Raw genomic sequence first — 13,688 nt, 5'->3', positions numbered from 1 at the left:
AAAGCAGATGGTTGAGAGAGAAAAATACAAACTTCATAACAGCCTTGAATACAGAACAAAAGCAGCTCATTCCCCTTTTGAGATGGGAACGTTTCTAGAACAGTGCTTGAGTGAATATATGTTGAATAACAACAAAAAAAAAATATTTTTATCTGATATTCTGATGACAGCAGTGTGGCAAAGGAGTGCTCAGAAAGGGTTCTCTATCAATAGACTACTCTTTCTGAATGGTTTGACTGTTTTTCTCCGAAGGTCCTTATTATCAACCAGATTTGCTTACTATTTTAATACATATGAAAATTTCCTTGCTGTTTTATATGTATGTAAGTAAATATTATATATATGTCATACATAATATCATATATAATGTAAGTAGCAAGTATAATGCAAATAATGTAATGCATATAATGTAATGCAAGTATAATGTAAGTATAGCTATATAGATTTGTATGATTACATGTAGCTATATATTAGATATTTTTAATATATATAGTTCCAGTGCCAACATTTTAATGAAAGACAACTTCTACAAGTCTGATTCAATTCTCAGCTGAAAGTATTGGGCTGAGGAGTAGCAGAGTTAACACCAGATTCTTAATTTTCTAACCTAGTATTTAACATGTTTTATACTTGATTATGTCATAGTAAACGTTTCTGCTTTAAGTACATCTCTTGTAGTGTTTGTCCTTCCTCTTTTTTCCTTAGATGTTGTCATTTATTACAACGTTTTAAACTTCTCTTGCAGTTCTTAACTGATCAGAACAGTCTTTGAACCCAAAAGTACTTAAAATTTTGCTTGCATATCAATTCATGAATGATGCACAGTGCATGTTTCTGTGCAATACTTTTGTTTCTCTCTCCAGTGCTTTGGTTGTGGTTTTGTTTTTCTAAATAATTATCAGTCTTTAGGAGTTACTTGTTCTTTGCCACTTGAATGAGTCTCTGTGCTGAAACTAGGTTTACTAGTGCTCATGAAGAATTTCAAGCAATTTCCTTGTTCTTTTTGCTTTGATGAAGATGGTAGCAGTTAACTGGAATGTTTTCCAAAAAATAATTTAATTCTAAGCATGAATGGCTAAAAGTTTATTGCATCTTTTCTGCAGGACATGGTAAAGCTGTTCGAGACATCTGTTTTAATAACGCTGGCACTCGGTTTCTTAGTGCTGCGTATGACCGCTATATTAAACTCTGGGACACTGAAACAGGTAGGCTTGTAATTCCACACACTGTTACGTGGCGCTGTGGTAAATACCAAGACATATTGTCAGGTTGTAAAACGTTTTTACTACATCAATTAATTGCATGTTTATGTGTACAGGCACAACTTAAGTAATGAAATTGCACTTTAAACCTAAATTCAATTTAGAAGAATTATTTCACTTGATCTTTCAGCTAACCTGAACATGAAGAGCATTCTGAATAGGAATTGACAGTAGAAATCCAGCTGCTGGTTTAGGAAGTGAAGGGATAGGTGTGATGCTTTCACAGAACTGGCTGGAAGGTGCTCTGTAACATTCTGCTGCAAATAGTTTCTTCAGTTAAAAAGATTCAAAGTAGATTTTGTCAGTATTCTTTCAAGCTGAGGGTGTTTGAAGGGAAGGAATTTCCCGTGTTTGAAAAAAATGTTGGCTTCCTTGGTTAGCAGTGGCACAAGTCTCATACAAGTGGCAGGCAGAAGGTAGGTCAGATCCTCCAGTCTTGTGTTAGAGCTCAGTTATTCGGACCACCTAAAAAAAAAAAAATCATTGTGCTTTTGAACTAAACCAGGCTCCTGGGAGTTACAAATAATGCACAGTCGGGATATTTATGGCTGAGGCTGTGAGAGGAGGTCAGTGGTTTGTCTTCTAGCTGGATTACTGTTGCCCTTTTTAGTCGTGGCAATAAGGGATTCCTCACTGAGTTCATGTCTTTTGCTGGGGATAACTTGGATCCTAGTCAGGTGGTGCTTTGCCAAGACACTGGTCAGCTACTGATGTCTTCACTAGTCCGGATGTCTTTGATTATGTCCTGATGATATGTAGGCTGAAGAGAAGTTATGTTGTTTGGAAAGCTGTAGTAATGGTATTGGGTGAGTGTATTTGTATGTCTTTTTGCAGATGCATGCTTACAAACACATGAAAGAATGTCTAACTAAAGGGTTAGGGTAGGTAAATGTAGGGTAAATTCTACCCTCTGATCCTCTCAGAGCCTTTAAAAAAAAAAAAAAAAAGGTATTTTCTGCTGTTAGTGAGGTAAAAGTAAAATTAATGTCTCTATCAATACCTGTAATGAACTCACCAGCCCTTAGAACTTCCCTGTTGACCCAATATGAATGGTTTTTCTGTTTCTGTTTCAGGACAATGCATTTCAAGATTCACAAACAGGAAGGTTCCTTATTGTGTCAAGTTCAATCCTGATGAAGATAAACAAAACCTCTTTGTTGCAGGAATGTCAGACAAGAAAATTGTGCAGGTATGTCTACTTAATACCTTATTTTCTTCGGATTCTGTCTTAAATGCTCCACCTACAGCTTGAGAAATTGTTAGTTTTACTTGGATTTTCTGATTCAACTAGAATTTCTCAACCAGTTATTAAATCTTTCTTCATCTTTTTTTTTCTTTCTGCTAGACCTTCAAAGATTGTTGCTAGAAAATTTGCTTTCTTACCTGAAATTATTTTAAAACTTGAAATAATAATAAAATATTTAGTGTAAAAAGGAAAAAAAAAAAACCTTATGTCTTCTTTAATTGTAGTGGGATATTCGGAGTGGTGAGATTGTGCAGGAGTATGATAGGCATTTGGGAGCTGTCAACACCATTGTATTTGTGGATGAAAATAGAAGGTTTGTGAGTACATCTGATGACAAGAGCTTAAGAGTCTGGGAATGGTAAGTTTTTAAAATACTGTTTTTTTTTTTTAACATAAAGTGTATTGTAAGCAAACTGAGAGGTAGTTTATTCTTACAAGTGTACATGGCACACAGGATGCTGAAGTGTACTGGGTTCTAGCTAAATGAGGAAGAGTTTAATTTAAATAACTACTACATAATTATATAAACAATTTTAGAAAGTCTTTCACAAGAAAGTAAAACCAGAATGATCTCAGATATCCTTGTTGCACATTTCTGATACTGTTGAAGTTGGGCATACACTCTGCATATTTCTTTGTTCTGCCACTCAGTCTAGCGTGGGTCCTAGTTCTTAAACATTTTTGTCCAGAAGAAGAAAACATTCCTTTCAAAATCTAAATATAATACTCACAATGTCTAGACATTATTAATGTTTAATAGTGAGTTATTGTCCCTAGCTTACTGCCCTACTCTACTGCAGTAATTGAAAACTGTTTTTAAAGTCTGTAAAATTGAATGTCTTAAATAGCCTCCGTTTTATTGGTGTCAATCTTATAAGGGCATCAGGCTATGTTTATTATTAGCATTAATTATTAATAATGTATTTTAATGTTGTATCTTATTAAGAACTCTTAAAAAATAATAATTCTGATCATTTAAAACTAGTTGCTTCCTACCCCCTAGCTGAATGCTAACAAACCTATTCTGGCTTAATGCTCAAGAGATTTCATAGATTTCCCTTCCTCCAAAGAAAGCACAAGACAGCCTTATCTGCCTGAAGCATGCTGCACTCTATTAGTGATCTCTGTTATCTCTCCGTTCCCCAAGGGTGTATTAGCCCTTAAATTAGCCTTTTAAAGAAAAGCTTGCTATGTTATGTTAGCCTGTGTAGTTTCTGAATGCTTTGAAGTCGGATATGTTATATTATTATTTAATGTTTGACCAATACATGAAATAACTATCTTAGTTTAGCTTCATTTCTCTTTTTCTGGTAGTCTGCTTTTTGGGCAATCATCAATACGCACAGGATGAATACAACAGGTGACAGAAAAATGGGAGTCTATCCAAGAAAACTCACATGAAACATCATTTTCAATGGCTTCCAATTTTTAACAGCTCTGGGGAGAAGGCAAATCCCTCCTGCTTCTAAAATGTTTTCCACAAGGCTCTAGGTCTTAAGACTTTCTGCTTAGGACTTTAAGATTTCTCTAGGACTTCAAACCTCTTTTGGAAATTATTAATTCCATATCTTCACATATCCATTTCATTTTGCTGTTCACACATGAAAAGCTGTTGCACAATACAGACATTAGTTTGACATCTCTGTGACTAATCAGTTCCTCCCCAGCTTTTTTATTTATTTATTTATTTATAAATCTAGACAGGAGACTCCGGTCTGTAGTATTTAAATGTTACTCAAGCAGCCAGCAAAACCCACAGTGTCTGTGACCTGCTACCATTGCCAGTAGCAGCAGTGGTATGACCAAAGTCTGGGAACCTGGGCTTAGGCTAGACACAAAATACTGTCAGCAGATGTCTCTCCCAGAGAGCCCCTGCTCAGCTTTTCATGATTAGACTCTTTACTGAGCTCCTTAAGAAAAAAAATCTTTACATTATCATATCTGCTAGGGAATGTCTCCTCTCTGGTGAGTAGGAGGAGGATCTCACTTGCACAAATCTGTTACTTCCTTGAGAATGGATTGCCCTTCTTCTCTGAGCTTTGTGTTGATGGCTGAAATAAATAGCGAAGTGGGTGGATTTAGTCACTCCGTGGGGAAGAGCAGGAAAGGCAAAAAGGTTCTGGGATGGGAACATCACAACCTGATTGTTCCAGTAGCAGAAGTTTTCTTCCTTCTGAAGAACAAAAATATGTACTGAGCTTCCTGTACAATGAAGAAAGAGCATCTTTGTTCAGATAACAGGGAGGAGTTGTCAACAGTAGATAGTATTCTATGATTCAGTTGTTGGGAATTTTTTTTATTTTATATAAAGCGAATGCAGCGCTGTGTTCCTAGCATCAACCTGAAAAAACATTTGTCCATAACGTGCTATGATACATGGTTATTGCTCTGCAGGCATACTTAGCTTCAATATCCAGATTTCTACAACATGTGAAAACTAAGCCAATCTATTCAGCACGTCAGGTTTGGAGTTTGAAAAATTCCACATCAAACTGTTTTGTGCTGCACCTCAAATCCTTTTTTGCCTTAAGTTCATCAGGACAGTTATTCCTAAGCTTCGGGTGACTTGCTTACTGCACATTTTGATGTATTTCTCCAATATTCTACAGAAACAAAGCAGCCTTCAAAGTAATTTTGACCTGAGTATGGCCTTAAAAGCCAGTAATTAAAGCTGGTTTAATTGCTTGGTCTCAGTTGTCTAGAGGAATTTTGCAGTCTGCTTTGTACACACTCCGACTTGGCCAGAGCTGGTAATGGGATGGCATGTCAGACTTCATCACAGTCAGCAACTTCTCCCCCGAGACTCCAAAGCTCCTTTCCCCAGGAGTTCACAGCATGCACGTCGATGGCACTGGTGGCGTGCTCTGAATTGCAGTTGCCCGGCTGCTGAAAGTTCAACCTGCAAACACAGGGACAGGCTTACAGACCAAGGGGGGCGGTCAGGAGTCCTGACAGGAGTACTTCAACATTTGTCTGCTTTTACTTTTCATTTGATTGTAGCTTCACAGCGGCGATATTAAAACATGGGTATTATATTCTGTGTTTTCTTTTTGAAATGCAAAATATTTTGTCTTGCCTGCTTCCCATGCTTCTGACCCTACTTGGCTAAACAGTGAAATAATTCAGGCAACTGACCTTGGAAGCTTTTATTTCCTTTTACCTTCGAGTCAGCTAGCAAAGCAAGAGCAGTACAGTGGTAGCTTAGTGCTTATTTTGCCAGGCTTAGGAGGCTTGTCACGTCTAGAAAGCTATACCCCCCAGCAGGCCTTTTCACTCCATAATTCCTTGTAAAGATGCTGTAGTCTCCTGAGAGAGCTCCTCATGATGTACAGATCCCAGAAGGGGATTGTTTTGCTTTTGTGTTTTTTGGTGGTTGTTTTTTCTTTTTCATCCTTTGGAAGGCTTTTTCTCTCTCCTGCTTGGGGAAGAAGTGGTATGAGAACCCCAGATTATCACATTTCTAGATCTTGACAGACAGAAGCTACTTTTGATATTTAAACATTTTCAGCCTTTAGAGTGTTAGGAAGTGGGGAAAAATATATAAGGATTCGAAGATCTTTAAATTTAAAAATCTGAACAATGTATCACATGATTTTTAGGTCAGCCAAACATGGCAGTAATTTTTCTTTTTCAGTAATTTTTTAATTTTTATTTTATTTTACATTGGGAGGGCATGTGCGGAGCAGGCTGATATTACTACTTATTTAGCAACTGGAAGCAAATAGGGAAACATAAATGTCTTGATTTTTCTTAACAGACGAAGGCATTGTATTCTGCACCTGTCCTTACTGTGCCTGCTAGTTTTCAACATAGAACAGAGCTGTCCTGAATAAATTCTAATAGATGAGCCTGCATTCCTTTTGTAAAGGGAGAAGAGAAGGTGGAAAACCTACACTGCATTTCAATTTCTCACTGCGGTAGTGTTCAGCATTGGAGATGTATCTTCTGTGATTTTATTTCTTTAAGAAATAAGATTTATTTTTTTTAAACGTGGCTTCTGATAGGACTGCTTTTACCTAGAACTGAGGGCTCCAGGTGCCAGGTGGGCTGAGGGGGTGTTGGGTTAGGTTTGCACACTAGGAAGTTAGCCCTGCACGTGCTGTTCTCTACCGAAGGACACAGAAGAACCCTGCACATGTTCTTCACCCCCTCCTCTGATGCTGAGGGGTGAAATGATCTTACATTTAGCTCACGGGAGCATCGGTGTTGCTTCCTGACAGCAGGGCAGCTTCGCACCCTGCTGCCCATGTGCACGTTGCTTAACACGAGATCATGGGAAATAATTTACTCCCCAATAAACCAGGACTGTTAATTACCTTGCTAATGCTGTTAGCATTTCCCTCAGTGAGTACAAGGCAGCCATCCACGCTCTCTGCCCTGAGAGTGTCCCAGCAGCCTTTCTACTGTGTCAATTATAGACACTGAGGCCAGAACCATCCCCTTTGTCTTAATTGCTGTTGCTACAGAACATTTTGCACGTCTTCGAATGAATACACTAATCAAATCTATTTTCTGCTGGAGATTTCATTGTTTAAGGGGAAAGCTGTGTGTTTGTCTTCCCTTTTACCAGCCTTCCAGCGTGGGGCGTGAGGAATGCTGTGGATGTGCACAGCTCATTAGTAATTCACTTTACATAGTGAAAACCAAATGACTATTCGGAGGAGTAAGCCCATAGGTTTTTTTTGTTTTTTTGTTTTTTTTTTTCCCTTGTTCCACGTGCCTTTGTACATTTCATGTATATCCTTAACATGCACTGGCACAGTCCTGTATGGAATTGAGACTGAGGAGTTCACAGTACAGTTCAGCTATGAACATTCAGAATTGATTGGCATCCCATTTGGGGAAATCAGGAGGAAAGGGTCGTTGTCAGAGAGAAGTGAAAAAGAGTCCTGTTTTCTCTTTCTAAAGGGAAAAAAAAAAAAGCATATAAAAAGGCAGAGAAGTATTACTGTTAAAACTCAATGCCTTAAGACATTGCAGTGAGATACATGCATATATCAGTCTATTCTTGTTTCCTACATAAATATTTGGCAAAAGTTGCAGTTAAGCTGGAGTCAATCAAGTATCTTTGTGTTAAAGTTTAACAGTTGGAATCAGGTTTGTGCTGTAGAGTATGGGTCGCTCGGTTTGGGGTTAATTCGTGCTACCAGAGATTATCCCATAAATGCTTCCACAACTGGAGGTGGGCATTCGTAATTTTGCCCTTTTCCACGTCTTCGCTGTGGACAGCACCACTACGTTCTCCGTGATTTGGTGGCTGAGTAAAGCAGCTGACTCCAGGCAGCCCGTTGGAGTGTCTCCACGTCTTCCTAAAGCACATACTTCTTCCTTTTGCAGGGACATTCCTGTAGACTTCAAGTACATTGCTGAGCCAAGTATGCATTCGATGCCAGCCGTGACTTTGTCTCCAAATGGTAGGTTAACACTTTCCTGCCTTCTTAGGCAGCTTACGTAGGCACGTCTTACTGATTATATCTGTAACTTTGCCATGCTGCACTTCCCTGGTGCCCCACGCAACCCTACCTTCCCGAAGGAGTGTGTAGACATCTATTCCAAGATTGGACTGAATAAGGTTTTGATTTAAATGCTCTGGGAAGACCTCAAAATGAGGGGTTATATCAGGATAACTGTTGGTTTAAATTTAGACCTTCATCCAGAGTAAACAGACTCTCCTTTTTTGTAGAGCTATAATGTGTTCTTTGCAATATTTACAATATTAAGAGAAACAATGGTGGTAATTGACAGTGGCTGCAAACTGCTAAGCAAGTTTATCAGTCCTTGTGGTGCCACTGATAAAGCAAAGAGTGATGTTGTACGTGTTCCTGTTAATGCTGTTGCTTTCTCTTCTGAATATAGCCCAAATAACACTTAGAGAAATTCTAAATTATCTCAGTGTTTCTGTGTGCTGATGTTTCCCTGGTGTTTGTGTTCTTCTATAAGAATCAAACTGAGGGAGGATAAAGGGTTAGTGTCTCCAGTAAGAAGTGAAAAATCCTTTTAATAGGACAAAATCTCTTTATGTGTTTTGGCCAAAATTAAATAGCTTTATTGCCAACGTTATTGAAGTGTTACTGGATTTACAGTTAACGGTCTCATTTGTTGAGCAGTGGCTGATGAACTTGCTGCACAGCTAGCATTTTCAGCCAGCTATCAGCATCAAATTACATTTGCTTTGCAGTGTAAATATTTTATTCTTAACAATTGAAGTAGAGCTTTAATATAGAAAGGAAGATTCTGGAGAAAGAGTGCTACGTCATTAAAATGTTAGCTTCCCAAGCTGGGCTATTTCAACCCCTATTTCTGACGTGGCACAACTTGCTGTGTTCTCATCCAGTTTTTCTGCTCATCTCATTCTTCCACATTCGTACGAAATCTGGTATTTACCAGATTTCTCATTCTTTTTCCTTATTGGTCATTTGAGTATTTGATTTCTGTGATGAGACAGTAAATGATGTTAGGAGCGAAGTAGGGTAGTTTCTTCAGCTCCAGATACCTCACGTTAACTAACATTATCTTGACCTGCAGTAGTCCAACATCAGGCAGAACAAGGGCTTTCAGAATAATTACGCTACTGATTGTGCCAGATACATAGTGCATCTTTTTGGAGTTAAATGAGTCCTTTAAAGAAAATTAAATTGAAAATTTTACAGAAAAAAACTTTCAATTCCATAGAATCAGAATGGTTTGGGTTGGAAGGGACCTCAAAGATCATCTAATTCTAACCCCCCAACCATTAGCAGGGGCACATTTCCTTCTGAAGGGTGCAGGAGATGGAGACAGACTTCTAAAAAGTAGAGAATAACACATTCGGGGTACACATGCTGTTTATTTCTTCGGGAGTCTTAAGAAAAACCTCTACTTCCAAGGTAGGAGCTGGATCAGATATACGGATAAGTCAACACATTTTGTTACTGCTGTTCAAATGGGACACTGTGAAGACAGTGGTGATATAAAGAGTTCAGGACAGGAGTCTCTGTTCTGTACTGTTCTGTAGTGCATCATCTTCGTTGGATTCTCAGGCAGGAGTCAATGCGCTGCCAAGAAGCAGAGTGAAACGGAGTTAAGATTAGAAAAGCCTGTTCTTTTTTTCTTAAATGTCTTCAGTAAATCATCCTCAGTTAAGGCACAGAATATGAAATAATTCTGAAAACTTCAGATTTTCAGACTTCTGAGTCCACCTTAGAGCTGCTTTTCTCATAAAGAAAAATAAGAGGTGATGATCTTAGAGTTACCCACAAAGGAGGTAATCAAACAGATTGCAGCTAGATGTTGTTTTTTTTTCCCTCATCTGAATTACTTGATTGAGTGTTTAGAATGTGTGCACCAGCAAGCTTACTTGGTAGATTAAAAACAGAAATCAGTAACTCAGTGGGGTTAATGCAGCATATTGTTATAGCTGGCAGGGCTTTTCTTACAGTTCTGAGGGGTTCTTGTGGGCATAGGCTTCCCAGCTCCTGCCAAGCATAAGGTTCTGCCTCTTGTGGCAGTTATAACAGGCAGAAATAAGGTCCTAGGTAGAAGTTGATACTGATACATGCTAAAAATCTCTATTAATGTAGTGCAGGAAAAGATATGTGTCTCAAACTTCTCAGCCAAGTCTGTTTTTTCACACGTGGCACTCTGAAATCTTTGTTTATTGCATTTACAGGGAAATGGTTGGCTTGCCAGTCAATGGATAACCAAATTCTGATTTTTGGAGCTCAGAACAGATTCAGATTAAACAAAAAGAAAATCTTCAAAGGTCACATGGTAGCTGGCTACGCTTGTCAAGTGGATTTTTCACCTGATATGAGGTGAGTTTTGTGGGAAAGTGTTTCACTGTAAACTGGCTAGCACAGACACTAGGTTTCTTTTTGAATCCTCTGCAACAATGATTGATGCACAGCCCTTCAATTAACCCAGCATCAGACGGCTTTCTAGCCAAGCAGCAGAATGGAAATTTTGCTCTTGTGGCTTAATTAGACTAAGTTATACTCAAGAGTTGGTCCAAACAACAATAGAAAATAGTCATTGTATTCCAGATTCCCCATTCTGCAAAGATAGCTTATGTTTCTGTGTTAAAGCATCCGGAGATTCCCCTTGTTTTGTCCAGCCTTGGTGCAGCACAAGAGGCTTCCACATCTGACTTGCCTCTGGCTCTTTACTGTAGACCAGCTGCAAAGTCTTCCCAGAAACCTTAAGGCTTTATCTCTGCAATATGCACTTGTCTAGAATACCTGGGACTCAGAAATACCCACTTTTTCTAATTTGTGGATCTGCTGTGGTGAATCCTGACTTGTTGCTGAGAGAATTATCTTTTCTTCGTCCTGTTTGCTCAGGATTACACTGATACATTTATCATTGTGTGTACATAAGGTATTCAGTACTATAAAAACAGGAGAATAACCTCTTAAAACCTGGAGGAAATAGTGGAGAGAAGCGTCTGTAACTTGCAGATAAACTTCTAGCACTTCATCTTTGCCCGATGTTTTCTCTCTAGTTCCAGTAACACCGTGTATGGTATAATCACGTTGCTTAGCACGTTTACCTCGCAGCTGATGAATCACCTTCTGCAGGACTTGTGTGCTTTAGAGCACAGCACGAATGCTAATTTTTGGGCAGATATGTTTTCAGACTGTCAGATGGGAAGCTCGCTGGGCGAAGCTCTATTTCCGTTGCTCAGTGCAAACTGTTAAAATACCAGCAGTCTTTGCACTTAATGCAGCTTTTATTTTAATCCCTTTAATACAGCTATGTGATATCTGGAGATGCAGATGGAAAACTGAACATCTGGGACTGGAAGACAACAAAACTCTACAGCAGAGTAAAAGCACACGATAAAGTCTGTATTGGTGCAGTCTGGCATCCACACGAAACATCCAAAGTCATTACGTGTGGCTGGGATGGTCTTATTAAACTCTGGGACTAACGAGGCTGCTACGAGGATCTAAAGGTGTAAGCCCTGCAGACATCTGAGACTGGAGTGCATTCAGCTGTGAGGAGAGGTAAACTTTTGTAATACAGCTGTTCTCAGCTAGCTGTACATATGCTCTAAAAAATGGGGGATTTCAAAAGACTTGTCCCAAAGGATATTGTTCGAAATATGACATCTGGGTGTGAGAATCTGAGGTCACCTGGAGCATGCAGAATCGAGTGTTAGTTTGTCCTGTCACTTTTTGTGCAAGATACTCTTGTAAAATAAAATAATTTTAAGAAAAACTATTTTTGTGGTTCTGGCTGTCAGAGATGTGGGGACTTAGAGAAGAAAACCAGCAATTGTGTAATTCTCTTCCGAAGAAGAAATCTTTGATACCTGCTGCAGTAGAGCTGGAAAAGATGCATTTGTTTGTGGCTTTTGGCAGTATTTTGTTCTCCCCCAAATACTTCTACCTTTACAGAACACAATCATTTGCTAATATCTGTTAATTCACAGTTGGAATGGACTAATCAGAAGCTTGCAGCCCTCAATTAAACTGTATCAACAGAAAGCCGCATTCATAAAAACCTTGTTTTGTCTGTATTTAACTGTATCATGCTGATCACCAAGTGTCATCTTTACAAATGCTCCTCAGTTTGAAGATTTTGCCTGTAATGGTCGTGTGCTAGGTGTTTTTTTCTTCCCTTAATGTTGTTAAGTTCCAGTAAGCATGACATATTTAAAAAAAAAAAAAAAAAAAGGGCACCAACAAAGTGAATAGATTGTATTATAAGCTCCGTAAAGTTTCTGACAACTTAATGTATATACATGCCACACTTTTTCTCGTCAAAGAACTTATTTTTAATAAATCTTTTTATAAAAAAATCTGATTATCTTCATTCAGTTCTTCCATCTAGCACTGTCCCTATGAAATACTTCTTATCATTTGGTGTTTTTAATTCTCAGTTGTATCAGAGTTCAGATAAACTCATTTTCTCACACCATTCATACAAAACTAATGTAAATTTAAAGGACTTTCCCCCTCCTTCTAATTCTCTATCTGCTCTTGTGTTTAGGCCATAACAGAAATAAAAACATGTAACAAATGTATCCCGTTTAATTACAGTTTTGGACTACACTGTGTTGTTTACTGTAAGTCCAACCACTCCTCATCAATTAAACAATAGTAAAAGAGTAATAGCTATAATTAGCAGTAGGATAGGAGATAAAGCATCTCAGTAGTTGAGATGCAAAGAATCACAAATTGTGTAGGAAGAAGGGCAATTGTTTTTTTGTTTTGTTTTCTGTTTTTTTAAATCGTCTGTTTTGGAAGGATTCATTAAGAAGACTGTTCTTTCAAAGAATACTTGATCCAAAAGTTTCAAGCAAGGCTTTTACGAATGGCCATGGAACTTAGGGGTTTTAGACCAGCTGTCTGAAGCTGAGTTTGAGTCTTTTCACTACTAGTTTATGTCATCACATAACTGTACCAAATGTATACTCAGGAAATCCTGGAGATGATGAATTAGGATTAAACGTGTGCAGCAAGCCCTGAATCAAAATCCTGCCAGAAACTTTCAGATAAAATCCTTTGTCCTTCGCTGCTGGTCACCCTGTTAATCCCTTGTGGAATTTCTCACATCTGCATTGAAGCCCTCAGGGGGAATTTTTATGAGGATAATTCCCTCTTGTCAGCCTGAGAGTTATGAACCCCAAGGCTCACGTTGTCAGCTATTTTCCTGTGCCTGAGAACAGGCGCTGGGTGTCTGTGTGGCTTGAGTCTAGACTTGTCTCACCAGCAGCCACCTGGGAGCAGACTCCTTGCTGGGCTAATTAACTCTAATCACGTTGTCCTCTTATCTTCCCAATTCCGTGTTTCGCCAGAAATTGGTCTGCTACAAATATCGGTCAGAACAAGTCTAGACTGAGACCTCTAGGCTGAAATGAGCGTGTGAGCAGACAGCCACGGAAAAGCAGCTCTGTGAGGCAAGGAAGCCGCGTGTTTCCAGTTCCCAAATCATTGTCCTCTAACACCGGGCAGATTCAGGCTGGAAGGAGCTCCTTGTGAGGGCTGGAGGCAAGCCCGTCGCCCTGTCTGGAAGGAATACTTGCAAGTTGGCACAAATGCTGCTGTGACAGCATTATAATTTAGTTCCCCTTGACCGCGCATCTCTAATTTTAAGAAATGACGTGGCTATGTTGCCACTTTTATTAATATCAGTTAATTTTTTTTATGGGTTTTACGGGTAAGTGAGCTATCTCCATCATCCTTGGAGCTCTGCCT

The 13,688-nt window shown here is 38.8% G+C and overlaps 1 protein-coding gene across 1 annotated transcript in view; it reads left to right on the top strand.

Annotated features, from left to right (window-relative positions):
• The window catches only part of CDC40 (cell division cycle 40), a 35,199-nt gene extending 23,471 nt beyond the window's left edge, over positions 1-11,728 (top strand). The window contains exons 10-15 of the mRNA XM_068677719.1: positions 1,104-1,205; positions 2,336-2,451; positions 2,733-2,866; positions 7,846-7,922; positions 10,157-10,301; positions 11,239-11,728. Of these exons, the coding sequence (XP_068533820.1) occupies positions 1,104-1,205; positions 2,336-2,451; positions 2,733-2,866; positions 7,846-7,922; positions 10,157-10,301; positions 11,239-11,416 (752 nt within the window). The 3' untranslated portion in view covers positions 11,417-11,728. The remainder of the gene's footprint in view (positions 1-1,103; positions 1,206-2,335; positions 2,452-2,732; positions 2,867-7,845; positions 7,923-10,156; positions 10,302-11,238) is intronic.
• Positions 11,729-13,688: the final 1,960 nt, after the last annotated feature.

Source organism: Anas acuta, chromosome 3 (assembly GCF_963932015.1).
Source record: "Anas acuta chromosome 3, bAnaAcu1.1, whole genome shotgun sequence".
Lineage (NCBI taxonomy): Eukaryota > Metazoa > Chordata > Aves > Anseriformes > Anatidae > Anas > Anas acuta.
The sequence above is the reverse complement of the archived record's forward strand: the minus strand, read 5'-3'. Positions and strand labels throughout refer to the sequence as shown.